At 42.2% G+C, this 26,620-nt stretch overlaps 1 protein-coding gene across 4 annotated transcripts in view; it reads right to left on the bottom strand.

Moving 5' to 3' along the window:
* RAPGEF1 (Rap guanine nucleotide exchange factor 1) overlaps nt 1–22,292 on the bottom strand; it is a 270,865-nt gene extending 248,573 nt beyond the window's left edge. For 3 of the 4 annotated variants that reach the window (XM_053695533.1, XM_053695530.1, XM_053695528.1), the window contains exon 1: nt 22,078–22,292. In XM_053695533.1, coding sequence (XP_053551508.1) covers nt 22,078–22,102 — 25 coding nt within the window. In that variant the 5' untranslated portion in view covers nt 22,103–22,292. Of the gene's footprint in view, nt 1–3,540; nt 3,688–22,077 lie in introns of those variants that run through there. The other variant, XM_053695531.1, reaches the window with a different exon arrangement.
* Between the last annotated feature and the right edge of the window lie 4,328 nt (nt 22,293–26,620).

Below are 26,620 nucleotides of genomic sequence, written 5' to 3' on the forward strand. Positions count from 1 at the left end.
TAACTGAGGCCAAGCTAGGAGAGCATTGAATATTGCTCTTAACTCCAGAATATTTATTGGAAGGAGTTTCTCCTCCTGAGTCCATAATCCCTGAGCTTTCAGGGAATTCCAGACTGCTCCCCAGCCTAGAAGGCTGGCGTCTGTTGTTACAATCGTCCAATCTGGCCTGCGAAAGGTCATCCCCTTGGACAGATGTGGCCGAGAGAGCCACCATAGAAGAGAATCTCTGGTCCTTTGATCCAGATTTAGTAGGGGGGACAAATCTGAGTAATCCCCGTTCCACTGACTTAGCATGCACAATTGCAGCGGTCTGAGATGCAGGAGCGCAAATGGTACTATGTCCATTGCCGCTACCATTAAGCCAATTACTTCCATGCACTGAGCTACTGACGGGTGTGCAATGGAGTGAAGTACACGGCAAGCATTTAGAAGTTTTAATAACCTGGCCTCTGTCAGGTAAATTTTCATCTCTACAGAATCTATAAGAGTCCCTAGAAAGGGAACTCTTGTAAGTGGTAATAGAGAACTCTTTTCCACGTTCACCTTCCACCCATGCGACCTCAGAAATGCCAGAACTATCTCTGTATGAGACTTGGCAGTTTGAAAACTTGACGCTTGTATCAGAATGTCGTCTAGGTACGGAGTCACCGATATGCCTCGCGGTCTTAGTACCGCCAGAAGTGATCCTAGAATTTTTGTAAAGATTCTTGGGGCCGTAGCTAATCCGAAGGGAAGAGCTACAAACTGGTAATGCCTGTCTAGGAAGGCAAATCTCAGATACCGGTAATGGTCCTTGTGAATCGGTATGTGAAGGTAAGCATCCTTTAAGTCCACCGTGGTCATGTACTGACCCTCTTGGATCATGGGAAGGATGGTTCGAATAGTTTCCATTTTGAATGATGGAACTCTTAGAAATTTGTTTAGGATTTTTAAATCCAAGATTGGTCTGAAGGTTCCCTCTTTTTTGGGAACCACAAATAGATTTGAATAGAATCCCTGCCCGTGTTCCGTCCGCGGAACTGGGTGGATTACCCCCATTAGTAAGAGGTCTTGTACACAGCGTAGAAACGCCTCTTTCTTTGTTTGGTTTGCTGATAACCTTGAAAGATGAAATCTCCCCCGGGGAGGAGAAGTTTTGAAGTCCAGGAGATATCCCTGAGATATGATCTCCAACGCCCAGGGATCCTGGACATCTCTTGCCCAAGCCTGGGCGAAGAGAGAAAGTCTGCCCCCCACTAGATCCGTTTCCGGATAGGGGGCCCTCTCTTCATGCTGTCTTTGGGGCAGCAGCAGGTTTCTTGGCCTGCTTGCCCCTGTTCCAGGACTGGTTAACTTTCCAGCCCTGCCTGTAACGTGCAACAGCTCCTTCCTGTTTTGGAGCGGAGGAAGTTGATGCTGCTCCTGCCTTGAAGTTACGAAAGACACGAAAATTAGACTGTTTGGCCTTTGATTTGGCCCTGTCCTGAGGTAGAGCATGGCCCTTACCTCCCGTAATGTCAGCAATAATTTCTTTCAAGCCGGGCCCGAATAAGGTCTGCCCTTTGAAAGGAATATTAAGCAATTTGGATTTAGAAGTCACGTCAGCTGACCAGGATTTAAGCCACAGCACTCTGCGCGCTTGAATGGCGAATCCAGAGTTCTTAGCCGTAAGTTTGGTTAAGTGTACGACGGCATCAGAAACAAATGAGTTAGCTAGCTTAAGGGTTTTAAGCTTGTTCATAATTTCATCCAATGGAGCTGTGCGAATGGTCTCTTCCAGAGACTCAAACCAGAATGCCGCCGCAGCAGTAACAGGCGCAATGCATGCAAGGGGTTGTAATATAAAACCTTGTTGAACAAACATTTTCTTAAGGTAACCCTCTAACTTTTTATCCATTGGATCTGAAAAAGCACAGCTATCCTCCACCGGGATAGTGGTGCGCTTAGCCAAAGTAGAAACTGCTCCCTCCACCTTAGGGACCGTCTGCCATAAGTCCCGTGTGGTGGCGTCTATAGGAAACATTTTTTCTAAATATAGGAGGTGGTGAAAAGGGCACACCGGGTCTATCCCACTCCTTGTTAACAATTTCTGTAAGCCTTTTAGGTATAGGAAAAGCGTCAGTACACACCGGTACCGCAAAATATTTATCCAGCCTACATACTTTCTCTGGAATTGCAACTGTGTTACAATCATTCAGAGCCGCTAATACCTCCCCTAGCAATACGCGGAGGTTCTCAAGCTTAAATTTAAAATTTGAAATTTCTGAATCCAGTTTACCCGGATCAGACCCGTCACCCACAGAATGAAGCTCTCCGTCCTCATGTTCTGCAAATTGTGACGCAGTATCAGACATGGCTCTACCATTATCAGCGCGCTCTGTTCTAACTCCAGAGTGATCGCGCTTACCTCTTAATTCTGGCAATTTAGACAGTACTTCTGTCATAACAATAGCCATGTCTTGCAAAGTGATTTGTATGGGCCGCCCTGATGTACTTGGCGCCACAATATCACGCACCTCCTGAGCGGGAGGCGAAGGTACTGACACGTGAGGAGAGTTAGTCGGCATAACTTCCCCCTCGTTGTCTGGTGATAATTTCTTAACATATAAAGTTTGACTTTTATTTAAAGTGACATCTATACATTGAGTGCACAAATTTCTATTGGGCTCCACATTGGCCTTTAAACATAGTGAACAAAGAGATTCATCTGAGTCAGACATGTTTAAACAAACTAGCAATGAGACTAGCAAACTTGGAAATACTTTTCAAAATTAATTTACAAGCAATATAAAAAAAACGTTACTGTGCCTTTAAGAAGCACAGAAAAACTAACACAGTTGAAATAACAATGATCAAAAATAGTTATAGCAACCAAATTTTCACAGTAAATGTATTAAGTTAGCAAAGGATTGCACCCACCAGCAAATGGATGATTAACCCCTTAGTACCCAAAAACGGATAACAATTATATAATTAACGTTTTTCTCACAGTCAAATACACTGTCACAGGACTACTGTGACTGATTACCTCCCTCAAAATGGATTTTGAAGACCCCTGAGCTCTCTAGGCGCGATCTGGATCATGGAGGATGAAGTAGACAGATTGTGACTGAATTTTTACTGTTTAAAAAAGCGCTAAAATAGGCCCCTCCCACTCATATTACAACAGTGGGGAAGCTCAGAAACTGTTTCTATGCAGAAAACAAAAATGGCCATGTGGTAAAAATCATGCCCTTATAAGTTTTATCACCAAGTACCTCACAAAAACGATTAACATGCCAGTAAACGTTTTAAACATACATTTAAAAGTTATGTATTATTATTTACAAGCCTGCTACCAGTCGCTTTTACTGCTGTTAAGGCTCATACATTATTTCAGTATTTACAGTATTTTCAGAGTCAATTCCATTCCTTAGAAAATACATTCAGTGTACACACACACACACATCAGCCTGATACCAGTCGCTATAGCTGCATTTAAGGCTGAACTTACTTTACAATGGTATCAGCAGTATTTTCTCAGTCAATTCCATTCCTCAGAAAATAAATTACTGCACATACCTCATTTGTTGCAGGGGAGCCCTGCATGCTATTCCCCTTCTCTGAAAGTACCTCACGCCTCAGATGAGAAACAGCCAGTGGATCTTAGTTACGTCTGCTAAGACCATAGAAAGAAACCCAGGCAGATTCTTCTTCTAATGCTGCCTGAGAATAAACAGCACACTCCGGTGCCATTTAAAAATAACAAACTTTTGATTGTAGAAATAAACTAAGTTAAAAAAAACACCACAGATCTCTCACAGCTTCCTACTAGTTAGGCTGCAAGAGAATGACTGACTATGATAGGTGAGGGGAGGAGCTATATAGCAAGCTCTGCTGGGTAATTCTCTTGCAGTTTCCTGTTAGGAAGAGAAATATTCCATAAGTAATGGATGACCCGTGGACTGACTACACTTAACAGGAGAAAATGTGCACAGTATTTTTATATTTAAACTTTTTGAGTCACCAGGTCCTACTGAGCATGTGCAAGAATTGAGATTGCTGTGTAAATTAAACAGTACAAAAAGTACCAGCTATATTGTCCTATATTATATAAATACAAGGGTGCCGTACGCCCAGCCAATTACTAGCAGACAACATCATAATGTGCAAAGTATTTACTATTAGGGGAAGTAGGACAACTAAGCAAAAGGGGGATACTGGAAGTGAAACAAGGATTATACTAGTGTGGCACACACAATTTGCAGGGTTTAAAGGGATATGAAACTATCAAAAAATATTTTGTGATTAAGAAAGAGAAAACAATAAAAAAAAATAAAAAATTCCAATTCAATTACGAAATTTGCTTAGTTCTGATGGTATTCTGCGTTGAAGCGATACCTAGCTAGAGCACTAAATGGCAGGAAATAGTGCTGCCCTTTAATACTCTTGTAAATGGATAACATTCTTGGAAAACTGCTGCCATAAAGTGCTCCAAACACGTGCATGCTCCGTAGCATATGTCACTGCTTTTCAACGAAAGATAAGAGAATAAAGACAAGTTGATAATTTAATTAGAAAGTTGTTTAAAAAGACTGCCCTATGTCAGTCATGAAATAAATATGTTGGATTTCGTCACGGATTCCAGGCTGCCAGGGCAACCCATTCCCCTATTTAGAGTATTGTGTTTTCCACCAGTCCCCTTTGTTTGTGCAGTTATGGAACTTTGCACTGAAAGAGCTGATCGCTACCCTGCTTTATCCCCTTCCTGTCTTGCCAAGTCCCAGCCGGGATCTTATGGAACTATTCCCCGGTTGGGATCGCTAGAGATTCTTGCTGGACTTTAACCTAGGTCCCTCCCGAAGCCCTTTGTTTCAGAGCTCTGCTCTTCTGGGGACTTGTCATTCCCTTTGATGGGCATGGGTTGGGCTGATTACTAAGAGGGAGTTCACTCGGTAACCTGGGGGTTTTTTGACACCCCCCACCTCCAATTGTTTCTAAGTACCCTTTGCCAGGCTGCCGCTCTGGTCCCCAGCCACGGATCATGTCGCTTTTTGGACTGTGACATCTGGGGGCCCGGAGCTCTCCAATGATACCCGGGAAGAGCTGCCGCTCCCTTGGGATCACCCCAAAACTACGACCTAGCTATAGCGGGGATCTCTATGTTCCTATGGCTCCTATGAAGAGACCAGCTACAGGTTCCAGGGTCGAAGAAGGTCTCTTTTGGTGGAGATACCCAGTGGAGGTATCCGGTGTCTGTCACAGGTTTCATGTCCCTTTAAATCCCTTATAATTCATACACAAAAACCTTATAACGGATACGGTTTTCCCTTCATCCTCCCTATTGAGGTACCAGCAGTGAGGGCATCCAGCTATTGTGCTTCAGACCACGGAATGAGAAGCAACAAGAAATCCTATGCCATGACTAGTAATGCATGTCCTTAAGTCAATGTCATGAATCAGACCATGCAATTCTACACAATGTTACAATTTACTTCTGTTATTCAATTTACTTTATACTCTTAGTATCCTTTGTTGAAAAAGCATACCTACAATGCAACAATGCAGTACTGGGAGCTAGCTGCATACAAACTGCATGAAGCCCAGTAGCCACCCAGAATAGACATAAATGCAACTTAATGCTTTCAGCTGCCATCTAACTGCATATTTGTGGCTACATATACAGGGAGTGCAGAATTATTAGGCAAGTTGTATTTTTGAGGATTAATTTTATTATTGAACAACAACCATGTTCTCAATGAACCCAAAAAACTCATTAATATCAAAGCTGGAAGTAGTTTTTAGTTTGTTTTTAGTTTTAGCTATTTTAGGGGGATATCTGTGTGTGCAGGTGACTATTACTGTGCATAATTATTAGGCAACTTAACAAAAAACAAATATATACCCATTTCAATTATTTATTTTTACCAGTGAAACCAATATAACATCTCAACATTCACAAATATACATTTCTGACATTCAAAAACAAAACAAAAACAAATCAGTGACCAATATAGCCACCTTTCTTTGCAAGGACACTCAAAAGCCTGCCATCCATGGATTCTGTCAGTGTTTTGATCTGTTCACCATCAACATTGCGTGCAGCAGCAACCACAGCCTCCCAGACACTGTTCAGAGAGGTGTACTGTTTTCCCTGCTTGTAAATCTCACATTTGATGATGGACCACAGGTTCTCAATGGGGTTCAGATCAGGTGAACAAGGAGGCCATGTCATTAGATTTTCTTCTTTTATACCCTTTCTTGCCAGCCACGCTGTGGAGTACTTGGACGCGTGTGATGGAGCATTGTCCTGCATGAAAATCATGTTTTTCTTGAAGGATGCAGACTTCTTCCTGTACCACTGCTTGAAGAAGGTGTCTTCCAGAAACTAGCAGTAGGACTGGGAGTTGAGCTTGACTCCATCCTCAACCCGAAAAGGCCCCACAAGCTCATCTTTGATGATACCAGCCCAAACCAGTACTCCACCTCCACCTTGCTGGCGTCTGAGTCGGACTGGAGCTCTCTGCCCTTTACCAATCCAGCCACGGGCCCATCCATCTGGCCCATCAAGACTCACTCTCATTTCATCAGTCCATAAAACCTTAGAAAAATCAGTCTTGAGATATTTCTTGGCCCAGTCTTGACGTTTCAGCTTGTGTGTCTTGTTCAGTGGTGGTCGTCTTTCAGCCTTTCTTACCTTGGCCATGTCTCTGAGTATTGCACACCTTGTGCTTTTGGGCACTCCAGTGATGTTGCAGCTCTGAAATATGGACAAACTGGTGGCAAGTGGCATCTTGGCAGCTGCACGCTTGACTTTTCTCAGTTCATGGGCAGTTATTTTGCGCCTTGGTTTTTCCACACGCTTTTTGCGACCCTGTTGACTATTTTGAATGAAACGCTTGATTGTTCGATGATCACGCTTCAGAAGCTTTGCAATTTTAAGAGTGCTGCATCCCTCTGCAAGATATCTCACTATTTTTGACTTTTCTGAGCCTGTCAAGTCCTTCTTTTGACCCATTTTGCCAAAGGAAAGGAAGTTGCCTAATAATTATGCACACCTGATATAGGGTGTTGATGTCATTAGACCACACCCCTTCTCATTACAGAGATGCACATCACCTAATATGCTTAATTGGTAGTAGGCTTTCGAGCCTATACAGCTTGGAGTAAGACAACATGCATAAAGAGGATGATGTGGTCAAAATACTCATTTGCCTAATAATTCTGCACTCCCTGTACTGTATGTAAAGCTAGAAAATGATAACTATGCCCCACACTCATTGTCTGTCACCATGTCTATAGTTATTGGTACATTATACTGCAACCTTGTCCTATTCTCATTAGTGTCTTTAGCTAATTATATTTGTTTCATGCCAGCAGAGGCCAACAACAAATACACAGATAAAGTCCCTTAAGAAGTGCATGGCATGCTGGAGATTGTTGTTCCTAATTAGCTAACTGGCTGCATCCTGCGACACCTACATTGGACTTAAGCTACATGTTTAACCCTTTGTGGGGGGTGCAATTCATGGTTAGCAAGTGATACTGGTAGGAAACCAGCACGCTCTATAAAATTAGCACATTTCATTTCTGTATTATAATGCCCCTTTAAAGATATTCTTCAGCCCTTTAAAAACATTCTATGCAAACAACAAAACATTATTATTTGGAATACAAATTGTGAAGTGAAAAGGAATTTTCAGAGCGTGTGGAGAGCCAAGCACCAGATGCTGCTCCAAAAAGTGATCCAGGAGGGAGGCAAAGTGTGATAAATAGGCATCATTCGTGGCTAATTTAGATCATTTGGGTAATCTATATTTTAACTACTTGGTTCCCACCCATTGGTTGTGATGTTTGCTGGTGTGTCTAAACAATGTGGTTAGGGAACGTGTGGGTGAAGCTATGTATTGGCACTCACACTCATAGCAATAGGGCACAGCCGCCTCTAGCCTGACCACTAAACCAGCAGTTATGTAGAGTCATATGAAAGAGGGCAACTTAAATGTCAAAACTATGCTGTTGTTTCTATCCTGAAACATATACAATCTAAGTGTTTCACATTTAAATCCAAACATACTGCAGTATTGGTTATGTACTTCCTACTAATCGTCACTGCTTTATTGGTGGAGAGACAAGTGACAAGAAAAGATAGTTTTTTTTAGGGCAAATACATGAGTTTTTCTGAGGGGGGGGGGGAGTATTAATTTTAAAATGCTCTTTTTAAGATGAAACCAAAAAGAAAAGAAAAAAAAAGCTGTTTATACTGCCCCTTTAAATGATAACATTGCATCACTTTATATACAACATTAATAGGAATTCTAATACAAATCATGACATACTGTAATTCATCAGAGGTAAAGTACCACTCAGGTGCCGTTAGCATTGCAGATCTTGACATAACACATTGGATAATTGGCAACCATGTGCAACTGCCGCTTCCGATGAGCTGACAAGACCATTTTCTGCTAGGAATTGCAAGGCTGGCTTCTAACATGCAGGACTTTACTTATGTGTTTAGCTCAGGGGTTAATTACATAGTTATCTAGGTTTTCTGATGCAAACATGGCATTCGCTAGCGAAGTCCCTTTAAATTATATGTGATGCAATGAAGTTTAGAGTTATCTTCCATGTAACCCTACCAGCAAGAATAATCCTTGCGGATACTTTAGCCTAACCTTGTAGATGCATAATGTGGCAGCAAAGGAGTTAAAATCCCCCATCATTATTGTAACCAAGACTGCTCTGTGGAAGTGAAGCATAACTGAAAGACTGAAGAGGAAATGTAAACCCGCCAGAGGTATTGTTCAGGCCTCCCAAAAAATAACATTCCCAATCTTGTCATAATCATTCATGTGGCATTTCCTCCCTGATTCCAGACAGATTACTCTCCAGAGTCAAGAAGCGATTAGTGAGAGGCCGCACTCCTTTAAAACTGAAGTGCAAGAACGACCAAAAGCCACTCAAGCCCTGCATGTGCACAATGATAATGTAAAATCTGCAAATGGGGCGTGGTCCAACATCTACCAAACAGCCAATCCAAAGCTAGCTAAAGGGATAGAAAAGTCCATATTGAAATGTGCATGGGGCATTTCAGTTTTAAATAGACACATTTTTGCAATATACTTACTCTGTTTTCCAGAGGCATACGCACATATGCTTTCAAGTATTCAAATACCAAACTTCCTAGTACAGTCAACAGCAGTTTGTATGGCACAAATGAAGTCTTCACTGACACAAAACATAACACTACCAATCTCTCTGAGCAGGTGCAGTGTTTGTATCCTGATCCAGTAGTCACACGTAGCATATGCGCATATGCCGCTGAAACAGTAGTAACTTTACTAGAAAATTAAAGTATATTGCAACAATGGGGTATACAAGTCTGCAACATGAGACAAGATGTTATAGAATATACAACAAACGCTGGCTTCATCAGGACAAGATGTTATAGAATATACAACAAACGCTGGCTTCATCAGGACAAGATGTTATAGAATATACAACAAACGCTGGCTTCATCAGGACAAGATGTTATAGAATATACAACAAACGCTGACTTCATCAGGACAAGATGTTATAGAATATACAACAAACGCTGGCTTCATCAGGACAAGATGTTAGAGAATATACAACAAACGCTGGCTTCATCAGGACAAGATGTTAGAGAATATACAACAAACGCTGGCTTCATCAGGACAAGATGTTAGAGAATATACAACAAACGCTGGCTTCATCAGGACAAGATGTTATAGAATATACAACAAACGCTGGCTTCATCAGGACAAGATGTTATAGAATATACAACAAACGCTGGCTTCATCAGGACAAGATGTTATAGAATATACAACAAACGCTGGCTTCATCAGGACAAGATGTTATAGAATATACAACAAACGCTGGCTTCATCAGGACAAGATGGTAGAGAATATACAACAAACGCTGGCTTCATCAGGACAAGATGGTAGAGAATATACAACAAACGCTGGCTTCATCAGGACAAGGTGTTATAGAATATACAACAAACGCTGGCTTCATCAGGACAAGATGTTATAGAATATACAACAAACGCTGGCTTCATCAGGACAAGATGTTATAGAATATACAACAAACGCTGGCTTCATCAGGACAAGATGTTATAGAATATACAACTAACCACTGGCTTCATCAGGATAAGATGTTATAGAATATACAACTAACCACTGGCTTCATCAGCATAAGATGTTATAGAATATACAACAAACGCTGGCTTCATCAGGACAAGATGTTATAGAATATACAACTAACCACTGGCTTCATCAGGACAAGATGTTATAGAATATACAACAAACGCTGGCTTCATCAGGACAAGATGTTATAGAATATACAACAAACGCTGGCTTCATCAGGACAAGATGTTATAGAATATACAACAAACGCTGGCTTGATCAGGACAAGGTGTTATAGAATATACAACAAACGCTGGCTTCATCAGGACAAGATGTTATAGAATATACAACAAACGCTGGCTTCATCAGGACAAGATGTTATAGAATATACAACTAACCACTGGCTTCATCAGGATAAGATGTTATAGAATATACAACTAACCACTGGCTTCATCAGGACAAGATGTTATAGAATATACAACTAACCACTGGCTTCATCAGGATAAGATGTTATAGAATATACAACTAACCACTGGCTTCATCAGGATAAGATGTTATAGAATATACAACTAACCACTGGCTTCATCAGGATAAGATGTTATAGAATATACAACTAACCACTGGCTTCATCAGGACAAGATGTTATAGAATATACAACTAACCACTGGCTTCATCAGGACAAGATGTTATAGAATATACAACAAACGCTGGCTTCATCAGGACAAGGTGTTATAGAATATACAACAAACGCTGGCTTCATCAGGACAAGATGTTATAGAATATACAACTAACCACTGGCTTCATCAGGACAAGATGTTATAGAATATACAACTAACCACTGGCTTCATCAGGACAAGGTGTTATAGAATATACAACAAACGCTGGCTTCATCAGGACAAGGTGTTATAGAATATACAACAAACGCTGGCTTCATCAGGACAAGATGTTATAGAATATACAACTAACCACTGGCTTCATCAGGATAAGATGTTATAGAATATACAACAAACGCTGACTTCATCAGGACAAGATGTTATAGAATATACAACAAACGCTGGCTTCATCAGGACAAGATGTTATAGAATATACAACAAACGCTGGCTTCATCAGGACAAGATGTTATAGAATATACAACTAATCACTGGCTTCATCAGGACAAGATGTTATAGAATATACAACTAACCACTGGCTTCAACAGGACAAGATGTTATAGAATATACAACTAACCACTGGCTTCAACAGGACAAGATGTTATAGAATATACAACAAAAGCTGGCTTCATCAGGACAAGATGTTATAGAATATACAACAAACGCTGGCTTCATCAGGACAAGATGTTATAGAATATACAACAAACGCTGGCTTCATCAGGACAAGATGTTATAGAATATACAACAAACGCTGGCTTCATCAGGATAAGATGTTATAGAATATACAACAAACGCTGGCTTCATCAGGACAAGATGTTATAGAATATACAACTAACCACTGGCTTCATCAGGACAAGATGTTATAGAATATACAACAAACGCTGGCTTGATCAGGACAAGGGGTTATAGAATATACAACAAACGCTGGCTTCATCAGGACAAGATGTTATAGAATATACAACAAACGCTGGCTTCATCAGGACAAGATGTTATAGAATATACAACTAACCACTGGCTTCATCAGGATAAGATGTTATAGAATATACAACTAACCACTGGCTTCATCAGGATAAGATGTTATAGAATATACAACTAACCACTGGCTTCATCAGGACAAGATGTTATAGAATATACAACTAACCACTGGCTTCATCAGGACAAGCTGTTATAGAATATACAACAAACGCTGGCTTCATCAGGACAAGGTGTTATAGAATATACAACAAACGCTGGCTTCAACAGGACAAGATGTTATAGAATATACAACTAACCACTGGCTTCATCAGGACAAGATGTTATAGAATATACAACTAACCACTGGCTTCATCAGGATAAGATGTTATAGAATATACAACAAACGCTGACTTCATCAGGACAAGATGTTATAGAATATACAACAAACGCTGGCTTCATCAGGACAAGATGTTATAGAATATACAACAAACGCTGGCTTCATCAGGACAAGATGTTATAGAATATACAACTAATCACTGGCTTCATCAGGACAAGATGTTATAGAATATACAACTAACCACTGGCTTCAACAGGACAAGATGTTATAGAATATGCAACTAACCACTGGCTTCAACAGGACAAGATGTTATAGAATATACAACAAAAGCTGGCTTCATCAGGACAAGATGTTATAGAATATACAACAAACGCTGGCTTCATCAGGACAAGATGTTATAGAATATACAACAAACGCTGGCTTCATCAGGACAAGATGTTATAGAATATACAACAAACGCTGGCTTCATCAGGATAAGATGTTATAGAATATACAACAAACGCTGGCTTCATCAGGACAAGATGTTATAGAATATACAACAAACGCTGGCTTCATCAGGACAAGATGTTATAGAATATACAACAAACGCTGGCTTCATCAGGACAAGATGTTATAGAATATACAACAAACGCTGGCTTCATCAGGACAAGGTGTTATAGAATATACAACAAACGCTGGCTTCATCAGGACAAGATGTTATAGAATATACAACAAACGCTGGCTTCATCAGGACAAGATGTTATAGAATATACAACAAACGCTGGCTTCATCAGGACAAGATGTTATAGAATATACAACAAATGCTGGCTTCATCAGGACAAGATGTTATAGAATATACAACTAACCACTGGCTTCATCAGGACAAGATGTTATAGAATATACAACAAACGCTGGCTTCATCAGTACAAGATGTTATAGAATATACAACAAACGCTGGCTTCATCAGGACACGATGTTATAGAATATACAACTAACCACTGGCTTCATCAGGACAAGATGTTAGAGAATATACAACAAACGCTGGCTTCATCAGGACAAGGTGTTATAGAATATACAACAAACGCTGGCTTCATCAGGACAAGATGTTATAGAATATACAACAAACGCTGGCTTCATCAGGACAAGATGTTATAGAATATACAACAAACGCTGGCTTCATCAGGACAAGATGTTATAGAATATACAACAAACGCTGGCTTCATCAGGACAAGATGTTATAGAATATATAACAAACGCTGGCTTCATCAGGATAAGATGTTATAGAATATACAACAAACGCTGGCTTCATCAGGACAAGATGTTATAGAATATACAACAAACGCTGGCTTCATCAGGACAAGATGTTATAGAATATACAACTAACCACTGGCTTCATCAGGACAAGATGTTATAGAATATACAACTAACCACTGGCTTCATCAGGACAAGATGTTATAGAATATACAACAAACGCTGGCTTCATCAGGACAAGATGTTATAGAATATACAACAAACGCTGGCTTCATCAGGACAAGATGTTATAGAATATACAACAAACGCTGGCTTCATCAGGACAAGATGTTATAGAATATACAACAAACGCTGGCTTCATCAGGACAAGATGTTATAGAATATACAACAAAAGCTGGCTTCATCAGGACAAGATGTTATAGAATATACAACAAACGCTGGCTTCATCAGGACAAGATGTTATAGAATATACAACAAACGCTGGCTTCATCAGGACAAGATGTTATAGAATATACAACTAACCACTGGCTCAAATAGACTTCCCCTTGTAATACTGAGGGTTAAAGGGACATGAATACAACTAACCACTGGCTCAAATAGACTTCCCCTTGTAATACTGAGGGTTAAAGGGACATGAATACAACTAACCACTGGCTAAAATAGACTTCCCCTTGTAATACTGAGGGTTAAAGGGACATGAATACAACTAACCACTGGCTCAAATAGACTTCCCCTTGTAATACTGAAGGTTAAAGGGACATGAATACAACTAACCACTGGCTCAAATAGACTTCCCCTTGTAATACTGAGGGTTAAAGGGACATGAATACAACTAACCACTGGCTCAAATAGACTTCCCCTTGTAATACTGAGGGTTAAAGGGACATGAAACGTTTTCCTTCATGATACAGATAGAACATACAATTTGAAACAACGTTCTAATTGACTTCTATTATATACTTGCTTTGTTCTCTCGTTTTGCTTGCTTTGTTGAAAACCACACCTAGGCAGGCCCAGGAGCTGGTAACTAGCTGCTGATTTGTGGCTGCACATATATGCAGTTTCCCACAATTTAGCTGCACATATATGCATCTTGTCATTGGCTTATCAATGTGTTCAGCTAGCTCTCAGTAGTGCATTGCTCTTCCAACAAAGAATACCAAGAGAATGAAGTACACGATAATAGAAGTAAAATTGGAAAGTTGTATAAAAACATGTTCTATACGAATCAAGAAATACATTTTTTTGGGTTTCAAGTCCCTTAATCAGAGATTTAAAGCTAATTTTACAGACAAACTTCTAATGATTTGCCAGTAACTGACCAACATGGAACAATCGTACCGAGTGCTACAGATAGCACATAGATATAATTAGCCAGCAGCAGGACAATCCCTGGGTTAAAAGACAAATCCGGAAGGACTACTGGCTGCTCAGCACTGTGCTGATGATATTTACCTCTAGTGATCATCAGTCTCATGCCAGGTCAGATAGCAACACATGGCTGTGTGAGAGCAGAGAGATCACATAACATACACACAGCAGCCTGGTCCTGTCCCCATGAGCAGCACCACAGCCACCAGGGAAACTCTAAGCGACACACCCCGAGGCTGAACAACAAAACAAACAGGACTGGTTTATGAGGAGCTCTAATCGATCCATAAGTAAATAGGCCATGTCACAAATAAATGACAGGAACAGCACATAAATAAAATAACTAACGCTACACACGAGGGCTAAATACCATTATTATGTCAAAACGAAGAACTGATCAAGTTAAACAGCTGCAACGTCCTGTATGAGACGTCTGCAAAATGTATGATGAGCGCAGGATAGGGTTTCCCAATCCTAGCAGGGGGTTACGGGAGGTGGTCAGTAAGTTTGGGGATCTGGGGTTCTGTCTACTAGTTTAATAATAAGATGGGTATAGCACTTACTCAACTAACTAAAGCTAAAGATATTCTGTAATAAAATGTTCAAACATTATTCAAATATATTTTAGCATAACACAAAAAAAACTATACTTTGTGGTATAAGCAGAACAGCGAAATAATATAAATGGTTTAAATATGGATAATTTAGGGCCAGATTAACAAGTGGAGCACTAACGATTCTGCTTGAGAGTTGATTGCTAGAAGTAAGCTTTTTGCGCTCGTCGGGTTGTGCTGGTATTACGAGTTAAAAGTAAACTGTTTTAGTTCAAGTGCTAACTTGACAAGAGCAAAAGGCGGATCTCACATCTTTGAGCCCTTATAACTTTTTTGCGCAATATATATATATATATATATATATATTTTCTTATTTTTTTTTTAATAATAATTTTTATTTAATAGTGTTATTATTAATGGAACTATACTTTGTAACATATGTTTTATATGTTTTGTGCAACTTTTTAGTTTTGCAAAACAGTTAACAGCTCTGAAGTCGCGGTAATCATTCTAGCGTAAATCGCGATTACGCCCAAGCAATCCCGACGAACGCAAACACCCGCAATAAACCCCTTATTGTTAACGTTTGTGCTCCACTAGTAATCTGGCTATTAATAAATTAATCTTTGCATTTGCTAAAACATTTCCGCCATCACTATTTTTACTGCTATACTAAGTAGCACAAAGGAACACTATTTCTGTCCTCGGTTTAAAGAAGTTCACTATGAAATCTTGCAGTAATACAGTGAAATCCCATGACAGGGATGTGAAATGGACATCAGCTCTGATGATGCTGATTACCTGGGGGTTTTACTATGCAAATGATAGTAAATAGAGTAGGATAACTGCTCACACAACACTTACTCTGGTGAGCTGAAGACATTTTCAGGTAAACATTTCTTTATATAAACATAGAGATCCTCATGAGATTATCTCAGTTTTTAGATATGAGGCCTCACTTTCAGTTAATTCAACACTTCTCTTTAAATGGCTTGCTATAGAAGAACACCTCAGCCAAATCTAAACATTTTTAAAACCAGTTAACATCTTGTTTGCGGCAATAGTTTTTCCAATATCTTTGGTCTGCAGCTGACGGTCATTGTGTTAGTATAAAGTGCATTGATTTGCAGTTGTTATCTCTTGAAGCCTTACAGGGACATATATGTAGCAGGGTTAGCCTGAAGTGTGCACTTTCAGTTCTGAGTATAAGAAAGGCCACACTTTTAAAGCTAAATTACATGAAAAGGGGCAAAAAATTAAAGTATATTGGAAAGTTGTTTTACTAAAGATTTGATATAATAATCTTTACTGCCCCTTTAGAGAACAAGTGCGGCTCTTTGCCGGGGACAGTAAGAGAGACTGGATAAACAGCTAACAGAGATCCTGCACCTGCCTAAATGCGCAGATTAAAGGGACCCAAAACCCAAAACTTTCCTTTCATCATTCAGATAGAACATACAAATTTTTAACAATTTTTCCAATTTACTGCTAACATAATTTTTTCTCTCTTTGTTTTCTTGCTATCCTTTGTTAAAAAGCAGTGATGAAAGCTCAGGAGTGTGCACGTGCCTGTAGCCCAATATGGCAACAGCTTTGCAACGTTAACACTAGATGGCAGCGCTATTTCATGTCATGCAGTACTTCAGGCTTGTGCACACTACCTACCTAGGTATCCCTTCAACAAGGAATAACATGAGAAGGAAGTAAAATTGATAAAATAAATAAAATGGAAACTTTTTTTGAAATTGTGTCCTCTATCTGAATAACAAAAGGAAAACAAAAATGTGTTTCATGTCCCTTTAACCTGTGTTTGTGTTTCATGTCCCTTTAACCTGTGTTTCATGTCCCTTTAACCTGTGTTTCATGTCCCTTTAACCTGTGTTTCATGTCCCTTTAACCTGTGTTTCATGTCCCTTTAACCGGATTGGTGGCGGAAACAAGGGGATTATCTGCATCACTGGGAGGGGGGGTGCTGCTGAGTTCAGCTCTGAAACCAGGAATTTCCCCCGGAAACTAAAGACAAAATTAAACTTTGATGATTCAGACAGAGAAGACAAAAAAACCTTGTCAATTAACTTCCATTATCAGTTTGTGTGCGGCCTATTTAGAGAAGCACTTTCTGATTTACCAGCTCCTACTGAACGTGCACAAGGGTTCATAGCATATAGATATATGAATGTTGTGTGGCCGATAGCTGTCACATAATGCAAGGGGCAACAGACATTTGTAAGAAAAAATATCTACTACCCATTTAGAAATTCAAATGAAATGTTATAGGGCTGTCTTTTTAGTAGGGATAGACCGATATATCGGAGCGGAAGATTTTTAGGGCCGATATTGGGAACTTCTGAAATATCGGTATCGGCCAGAAACTTACCGATATTACCGATATGGAGCAAATCAAAATAAATGTAGCTCTGTGTACTTCAGGGAAACTACTGTATGTAGTTTTACGTGACACAAATCATCTATTCTATAGCACATATAAGCTGGGCATAGCATCTAATAATAAATAGCACTGATACGAGTCCAAACCCAGGTGTTCCTGGGAGCTCAGTTACCAACTACCATACCACCAATGGCAGCCTGTAGATAGACTTGCCTAAACAAACACATATATTTGTGAAATGGAAAATGTGATCTTTAAAGGGACAGTCTACACCAGAATTGTTATTGTTTTAAAAGATAGATAATCCCTTTATTACCCAATTCCCAGTTTTGCATAATCAACACAGTTATAATAATATACTTTTAACCTCTGTGATTATCTTGTATCTAAGCCTCTGCAAACTGCCCCTTTATTTCAGTTCTTTTTACAGACTTGCAGTCTAGCCAATCAGTGCCTGCTCCCAGATAACTTCTCGTGCACGAGCACAGTGTTATCTATATGAAATACGTGAACTAACACCCTCTAGTGGTGAAAAACTGTTAAAATCCAATCTGAAAGAGGTGGCCTTCAAGGTCTAAGAAATTAGCATATGAACCTCCTAGGTTAAGCTTTCAACTAAGAATACCAAGAGAACAAAGCAAAATTGGTGATAAAAGTAAATTGGAAAATTGTTTAAAATTACATGCTCTATCTGAATCATGAAAGTTTATTTTGGCCTAGACTGTCCCTTTAAGTGGCACTTAAAGCTACATAGTTTCCCTGAAGTACACAGAGCTAATTACTTTTGATTTGCTCATAGGGGTCAGCGATACATAAAATCAATCTGCTTGCTAATTGCTGTCACAAATAGAACATTATTTGTTGCGTTCTGATACATTTTACACATTTGCAAAACATTTCACTAAAGCTGACAATTTGACAATTTTTTAATTTAAATATTTTTCCCCCTTTCATGGGCATAGAAAAAAACATTTTAAAAAATGATAGTTCAGGCATATCAATTAAATGTCCACAACAACAAACCTTGAGTAGAAAGTGATGCAGTATAGGAGACTAGTATCAATATTCTCTAGCAGTAGATAACAATGCTCTGACCATTAGGTGGTGCTGTTACACATGTATAAAACTGACCATAAGTGACATAATAAAGAAACTTATAGTCCACTCCTCAGTACCAGGGAAGGTATTTGCAATCCAGTAAATATATGAGCATATTAAAAATTAAAGCAAATAAATAAATCTAGCACTGATATTCCAGCATGTCTTTTCTTTCTCTGTCAAGTGGCAGTATATATATATATATATATATATATATATTTATTTATTTTTACTTTACTTTTAACCCTTATCTGTAAAGTGTACCAAGTGAGCGTGTTTTTAGTGAAGTGGCAGCAATATATGAAAAAAACAAAAGCCGTTTAACAGGAGAACATGCTGAAATGTTATGCTTTCTGCACTATAATGTTTTTCTACTCAAGTAGGAGTACTGAAGAAATCGTGTAGTGTCTAGCTTTGCAGTAGTGACTTAAATTTAATTGTATATCAGTGTACAGTTTAAAAGGGATTTATGCCATTTTTCTATGTTTTGGGAAGCAATTTAATAAGTTAATTTTCAAGCACTTTATTTTTCCCAGTTGTTTACTTTTAATGTTAAACTTTTAATAAGCATGTTCAGTTTATACCAGATTTGTGTAAAAATGGTGTTGGTTTTTCAAAACTTTAAATGTACAGAATATCGGCCCCTGTTATCGGTTATGGGCCTGAAATGCGGTCAGTAATCGGTATCGGCCCTGAAAAAACAATATCGGTCTATCCCTATTTTATATTATGCATTTGTTGTTTAAGCAATGCTACTCAAATAAATGGTCCATTTAAACACCGGCATTAACGTGTTTTTGTCACTTGGTAATGATGCAAGAGCTATTATACATAATAAGAGATACAATAGATGGTTCTAGACAGGTGGTATGCTTTATGGGTTATTAGACCCGCTGGGCAAGTTCTTTATCTTTCTGTGAGGTTACACATAGTGTATTATTTCCTACATTTAGTCTAAAGAAAAAAAAAAACATTTTTAATTTTCTTTTAACAGTAGGATCCCTTGCAAATGGGTGTTTAACCCTCACAACGTGGTTGGACATACAGCTAAAGCCTCGCTTGTGGTTTGAAACAATCTGCACCACCTGAGCTGGACACATCGGTTGGTGTACTTAAGGGTCGCCAACCACCAGACGTGCTATACTCAAGAACCATAATGTATTGCAGATATGAGCGGAGCATTAGCTATAAAAAGATTAAGCACATACTAAGCAAGAGAAAATAATGCAAATCTAACGGATATTTTATATTTTGATTAGAATGTTCTTGCAAACAAAATTAGTCAAAGAAAAAGCTCACTCATTCCCCCTGTAGCCAACTGTCAGCCTCACTCATTCCCCCTGTAGCCAACTGTCAGCCTCACTCATTCCCCCTGTAGCCAACTGTCAAGTCCCACTCATGCCCTCCTGTAGCCAACTGTGAACCCTACTCATGCCCCCCTGTAGCCAACTGTCAGCCTCACTCATTCCCCCTGTAGCCAACTGTCAGCCTCACTCATTCCCCCTGTAGCCAACTGTCAGCCTCACTCATTCCCCCTGTAGCCAACTGTCAGCCTCACTCATTCCCCCTGTAGCCAACTGTCAGCCCCACTCATGCCCTCAAGGAGCCAACTGTGAACCCTACTCATGCTCCCCTGTTGCCAACTGTCAGCTCTACTCATGCCCCCCTGTAGCCAACTGTCAGCCCTACTCATGCCCCCCTGTAGCCAACTGTCAGCCCTACTCATGCCCCCCTGTAGCCAACTGTCAGCCCTACTCATGCCCCCCTGTAGCCAACTGTCAGCCCTACTCATGCCCCCCTGTAGCCAACTGTCAGCCCTACTCATGCCCCCCTGTAGCCAACTGTCAGCCCTACTCATGCCCCCCTGTAGCCTCAGCCCTACTCATGCCCCCCTGTAGCCTCAGCCCTACTCATGCCCCCTGTAGCCAACTGCCAGCCCTACCCATGCCCCCTGTAGCCAACTGTCAGCCCTACTCATGACCCCCTGTAGCCAACTGTCAGCCCTACTCATGACCCCCTGTAGCCAACTGTCAACTCCTACTTATGTCTTATGTAATCCACTCTTAGAAACCCTACTCATGTCACAATGCTATCTCTTGTCTCTCCCACTCACATCCCCTTGCCTTCCCCCTTTCTCTTCATCTCACATGTTCCTGTGCTGTCCCTCGGTCTCCCCTCTCATGTCCCTGTGCTGTCCCTCTGTCTCCCCTCTCATGTCCCTGTGCTGTCCCTCTGTCTCCCCTCTCATGTCCCTGTGCTGTCCCTCTGTCTCCCCTCTCATGTCCCTGTGCTGTCCCTCTGTCTCCCCTCTCATGTCCCTGTGCTGTCCCTCTGTCTCCCCTCTCATGTCCCTGTGCTGTCCCTCTATCTCCCCTCTTATGTCCCTCTTATGTCCCTGTGCTGTCCCCCTGTCTCACCTCTCATGTCCCTGTGCTGTACCCCTGTCTCCCCTCTTATGTCCCTGTGCTGTCCCCCTGTCTCTCCCTCTCATGTCCCTGTGCTGTCCCCCTGTTTCTCTCTCTCATGTCCCTGTGCTGTCCCCTTGTCTTTCTCTCATGTCCCTGTGCTGTCCCCCTGTCTCCCTTGCATGTCCCTGTGCTGCCCTGTCTCTCCCTTTCATAATCCTGTGCTGTCCCCCGGTCTCTCCCTCTCATGTCCCTGTGCTGCCCCTGTCTCTCTGTCATGTCCCTGTGCTGTCCCCGTATCACCTCTCATGTCCCTGTGCTGTCCCCGTTTCTCTCTCTCACGTCCCTGTGCTGTCCCCCTGTTTCTCTCTCTCATGTCCCTGTGCTGTCCCCCTGTTTCTCTCTCTCATGTCCCTGTGCTGTCCCCCTGTTTCTCTCTCTCATGTCCCTGTGCTGTCCCCCTGTCCTCTCCCTCTCATGTCCCTGTGCTGTCCCCCTGTCCTCTCCCTCTCATGTCCCTGTGCTGTCCCCCTGTCCTCTCCCTCTCATGCCCCTGTTCTGTCTCCCCTCTCATGCCCCTGTGCTGTACCCCTGTCTCCCCTCTCATGTCCCTGTGCTGTCCCCTTGTCTCCCCTCTCATGTCCCGGTGCTGTCCCCCTGTCTCTCCCTCTCATGTCCCTGTGCTGTACCCCTGTCTCCCCTCTCATGTCCCTGTGCTGTACCCCTGTCCCCCCTCTCATGTCCCCGTGGTGTCCCCCTGTAGCCCCTTGCCATTCCCCGTCTCCCCCGGCTATCACACTACACATGGGCCCGTATCGGGCGTCTCCCGCAGTGACAAAAACACGAAGCCCGGGGCACATCGGGGCGTGGAGCGGATACACACAAATTGCGGCCTGAGGGTGGAGGCTGCTCTTACAACTCGCTAAGTACCGACTCTCGGCTGCTGCCCCGGCCTGTGCTGGCCGTGTATCCCCCGGCTGACTTACCCGCCTTCTCTATCCGCCCAGACATGTCCGCCGGTGCTCCGGGGAGGGTAGGCCCTGCTCGTCTTACGCCGCCCTCCCCGCCCGCCAGGCCGCGGCCTATCCCTGCTGCATGTCCCGCTGCTCCGGCTGCTTCTACCGCGGGCTCCGTGTGACCGTAACGGTAGCGCCCGTACTCAATGCTGCTGCTACTGCTCCGGCTCCGGCTGATCCTACTGCTCTACACGGCTCCCTGCAGCGCCCCTAGCGGCCACACGTGGTACTGCACCCCGCGGGGAACTGGCCGAGGTGACAGCAGGGGGATAACAGTGTCACTAAGGCGACAGTGAGGGGGGATAACCGTGTCACTGAAGTAACGGGGGATAACCGTGTCACTAAGGCGACAGTGAGGGGGGATAACTGTGTCACTGAAGTAACAGGGGGGATAACCGTGTCACTAAGGCGACAGTGAGGGGGGATAACCGTGTCACTGAAATAACGGGGGATAACCGTGTCACTAAGGCGACAGTGAGGGGGGGATAACCGTGTCACTGAAGTAACGGGGGATAACCGTGTCACTAAGGTGACAGTGAGGGGGATAACTGTGTCACTGAAGTAACGGGGGATAACTGTGTAACTAAGGTGACAGTGAGGGAGAATAACTGTGTCACTGAAGTAACGGGGGATAACTGTGTCACTGAGGTGACAGTGAGGGGGATAACTGTGTCACTGAAGTAACAGGGGGGATAACTGTGTCACTAAGGTGACAGTGAGGGAGAATAACTGTGTCACTAAGGTGACAGTGAGGGGGATAACTGTGTCACTGAAGTAACGGGGGATAACTGTGTCACTGAGGTGACAGTGAGGGGAATAACTGTGTCACTGAAGTAACGGGGGATAACCGTGTCACTAAGGTGACAGTGAGGGGGAATAACTGTGTCACTGAAGTAACGGGGGATAACCGTGTCACTAAGGTGACAGTGAGGGGATAACTGTGTCACTAAGGTGACAGTGAGGGGGATAACTGTGTCACTAAGGTGACAGTGAGGGGAACGACTGTGTCACTGAAGTAACGGGGGATAACCGTGTCACTAAGGTGACAGTGAGGGGGATAACTGTGTCACTGAAGTAACGGGGGATAACCGTGTCACTAAGGTGACAGTGAGGGGATAACTGTGTTACTGAAGTAACAGGGGGGGATAACTGTGTCACTAAGGTGACAGTGAGGGGGATAACTGTGTCACTGAAGTAACAGGGGGGTAACTGTGTCACTAAGGCGACAGTGAGGGGGAATAACTGTGTCACTAAAATAACAGGGGGATAACTGTGTCACTATGGTGACAGTGAGGGAGAATAACTGTGTCACTGAAGTAACGGGGGGGGGTAACTGTGTCACTAAGGTGACAGTGAGGGGGAATAACTGTGTCACTGAAGTAACGGGGATAACCGTGTCACTAAGGTGACAGTGAGGGGGAATAACTGTGTCACTGAAGTAACAGGGGTGATAACCGTGTCACTAAGATGACAGTGAGGGGGAATAACTGTGTCACTGAAGTAACAGGGGGGATAATTGTGTCACTAAGGCGACAGTGAGGGGGAATAACTGTATCACTGATGTAATAGGGGGATAACTGTGTCACTAAGGTGACAGTGAGGGGAATAACTGTGTCACTGAAGTAACAGGGGGGATAACAGTGTGTGCCTGAGGTGACAGTAGGGGAAAAACGTGTTACTGATGTGACAGTGAGTGATTTAGATGACAGTGTGTGCCTGTGGTGACAGTGGGGGATAACCATGTTACTGATGCAACAGTGTGTGATTTAGATGACAGTGTGTGCCTAAGGTGACAATGGGGGATAACCATGTTACTGATGTGACAGTGAGTGATTTAGATGACAGTGTGTGCCTGAGGTGACTGGGGGATAACCGTGTTACTGAGGTGACAGTGTGTGATTTACATGACAGTGTGTGCCTGAGGTGACAGTGAGGGATAACCGTGTTACTGAGGTGACACTGTGTGATTTAGATGACAGTATGTGCCAGAGGTGACAGTGGGGGAAAACCGTGTTACTGAGGTGACAGTGTGTGATTTAGATGAGAGTGTGTTACTGAGGTGACAGTGTGTGATTTAGATGACAGTGTGTGCCTGAGGTGACAGTGGGGGATAAACGTGTTACTGATGTGACAGTGAGTGATTTAGATGACAGTGTGTGCCTGAGGTGACAGTGGGGGATAACCATGTTACTTATGTGACAGTATGTGATTTACATGGCAGTGTGTGTCTGAGGTGACAGTGGGGGATAACAGTGTTACTGAGGTGACAGTGTGTGATTTAGATGACAGTATGTGCCTGAGGTGACAGTGGGGGATAACCGTATTACTGAGGTGACACTGTGTGATTTAGATGACAGTATGTGCCTGAGGTGACAGTGGGGGATAACCGTGTTACTGAGGCGACAGTGTGTGATTTAGATGAGAGTGTGTGTCTGAGGTGACAGTGGGGGATAACTGTGTTACTGAGGTGACAGTGTGTGATTTAGATGACAGTGTGTGCCTGAGATGACAGTGGGGGAATAAACGTGTTACTGATGTGACAGTGAGTGATTTAGATGACAGTGTGTGCCTGTGGTGACAGTGGGGGATAACGTTACTTATTCATGTGACAGTATGTGATTTAGATGGCAGTGTGTGTCTGAGGTGACAGTGGGGGATAACCGTGTTACTGATGTGACAGTGTGTGATTTAGATGATAGTGTGTGCCTGAGGTGACAGTGAGGGATAACCGTGTTACTGAGGTGACAGTGTGTGATTTAGATGAGAGTGTGTGTCTGAGGTGACATCTGAGGTGACATTGGGGGATAACCGTGCTACAGATGTGATAGTGTGTGATTTAGATGACAGAGTGTGCCTGAGGTGACAGTGGGGGATAACCATATTACTGATGGGACAGTGTGTGATTTAGATGACTGTGTGTGCTTGAAGTGAAATTGGGGGATAACCATGTTACTGATGTGACAGTGTGCGCCTGATGCAACAGTGTGTGATTTAGATGACAGTGTGTGCCTGAGGTGACAGTGGGGGATAACCGTGTTACTGATGTGACAGTGTGTGATTTAGATGACAGTGTGTGCCTGGGGTGACAGTGGGGGGATAACCGTGTTACTGATGCAACAGTGTGTGATTTAGATTACAGTGTGTGCCTAAGGTGACAGTGGGGGATAACCGTGTTACTGATGTGACAGTGTGTGATTTAGATGACAGTGTGTGTCTGAGGTGACAGTGGGGGATAACCATGTTACTTATGTGACAGTGTGTGATTTAGATGACAGTGTGTGCCTGAGGTGACAGTGGGGGATAACCATGTTACTTATGTGACAGTATGTGATTTAGATGGCAGTGTGTGCCTGAGGTGACAGTGGGGGATAACCATGTTACTTATGTGACAGTGTGTGATTTAGATGACAGTGTGTGCCTGAGGTGACAGTGGGGGATAACCATGTTACTTATGTGACAGTATGTGATTTAGATGGCAGTGTGTGTCTGAGGTGACAGTGGGGGATAACCGTGTTCAGGGCCGCCACTAGAAATTTTGGGGCCCCTGACTTAACCATTGATCAGACCCCCCCCCCTGACACGTGCAATTTTTGACCAAGTGACTAAAACTTATATGCACTTTATTCTTAAGTGTAGTCAAACTTGGAAATGTTGTAAAGGTAGTAACACACAAACACAGAAACAAACAGACATACTCATACACTGAAACACACACACACTCACACATAAGGATTCACATATAGACAATCTAGCAGACACGCAAAGAAACACACAAACACACTCAGACACAGACACCCAAACAGACACTCAGCACTTGTTTACATTGACCTGACAAGTAATGAGGTAGATTACAGTTTTGTCAAAAAAGGAAATTTATGCTTACCTGATAAATTGATTTCTTCTACGATACGACCAGTCCACGGATTTCATCCTTACTTGTGGGATATTATCCTCCTGCTAACAGGAAGTGGCAAAGAGCACCACAGCAGAGCTGTATATATAGCTCCTCCCTTCCCTCCACCCCCAGTCATTCGACCAAAGATTTTAGGAAGAGAAAGGAAAGCTAAAAGGTGCAGAGGTGACTGAAGCTGTAAAAAATAAAATATAATCTGTCTTAAAATGACAGGGAGGGCCGTGGACTCGTCGTATCGTAGAAGAAATCAATTTATCAGGTAAGCATAAATTTCCTTTTCTTCTACAAGATACGACGAGTCCACGGATTTCATCCTTATTTGTGGGATACAATACCAAAGCTACAGGACACGGATGAAAGGGAGGGACAAGACAGAGACCTAAACGGAAGGCACCACTGCTTGAAGAACTTTTCTCCCAAAAACAGCCTCAGAAAAAGCAAAAGTATCAAATTTGTAAAATTTGTAAAAAGTATGAAGGGACGACCAAGTCGCAGCCTTACAAATCTGTACAACAGATGCATCGTTTTTAAAGGCCCATGTGGAAGCCACCACTCTAGTAGAATGGGCTGTAATTTTTTCAGGAGGCTGCCGTCCAGCAG

The sequence above is a fragment of the Bombina bombina genome, chromosome 12, assembly GCF_027579735.1.
Source record: "Bombina bombina isolate aBomBom1 chromosome 12, aBomBom1.pri, whole genome shotgun sequence".
NCBI lineage: Eukaryota > Metazoa > Chordata > Amphibia > Anura > Bombinatoridae > Bombina > Bombina bombina.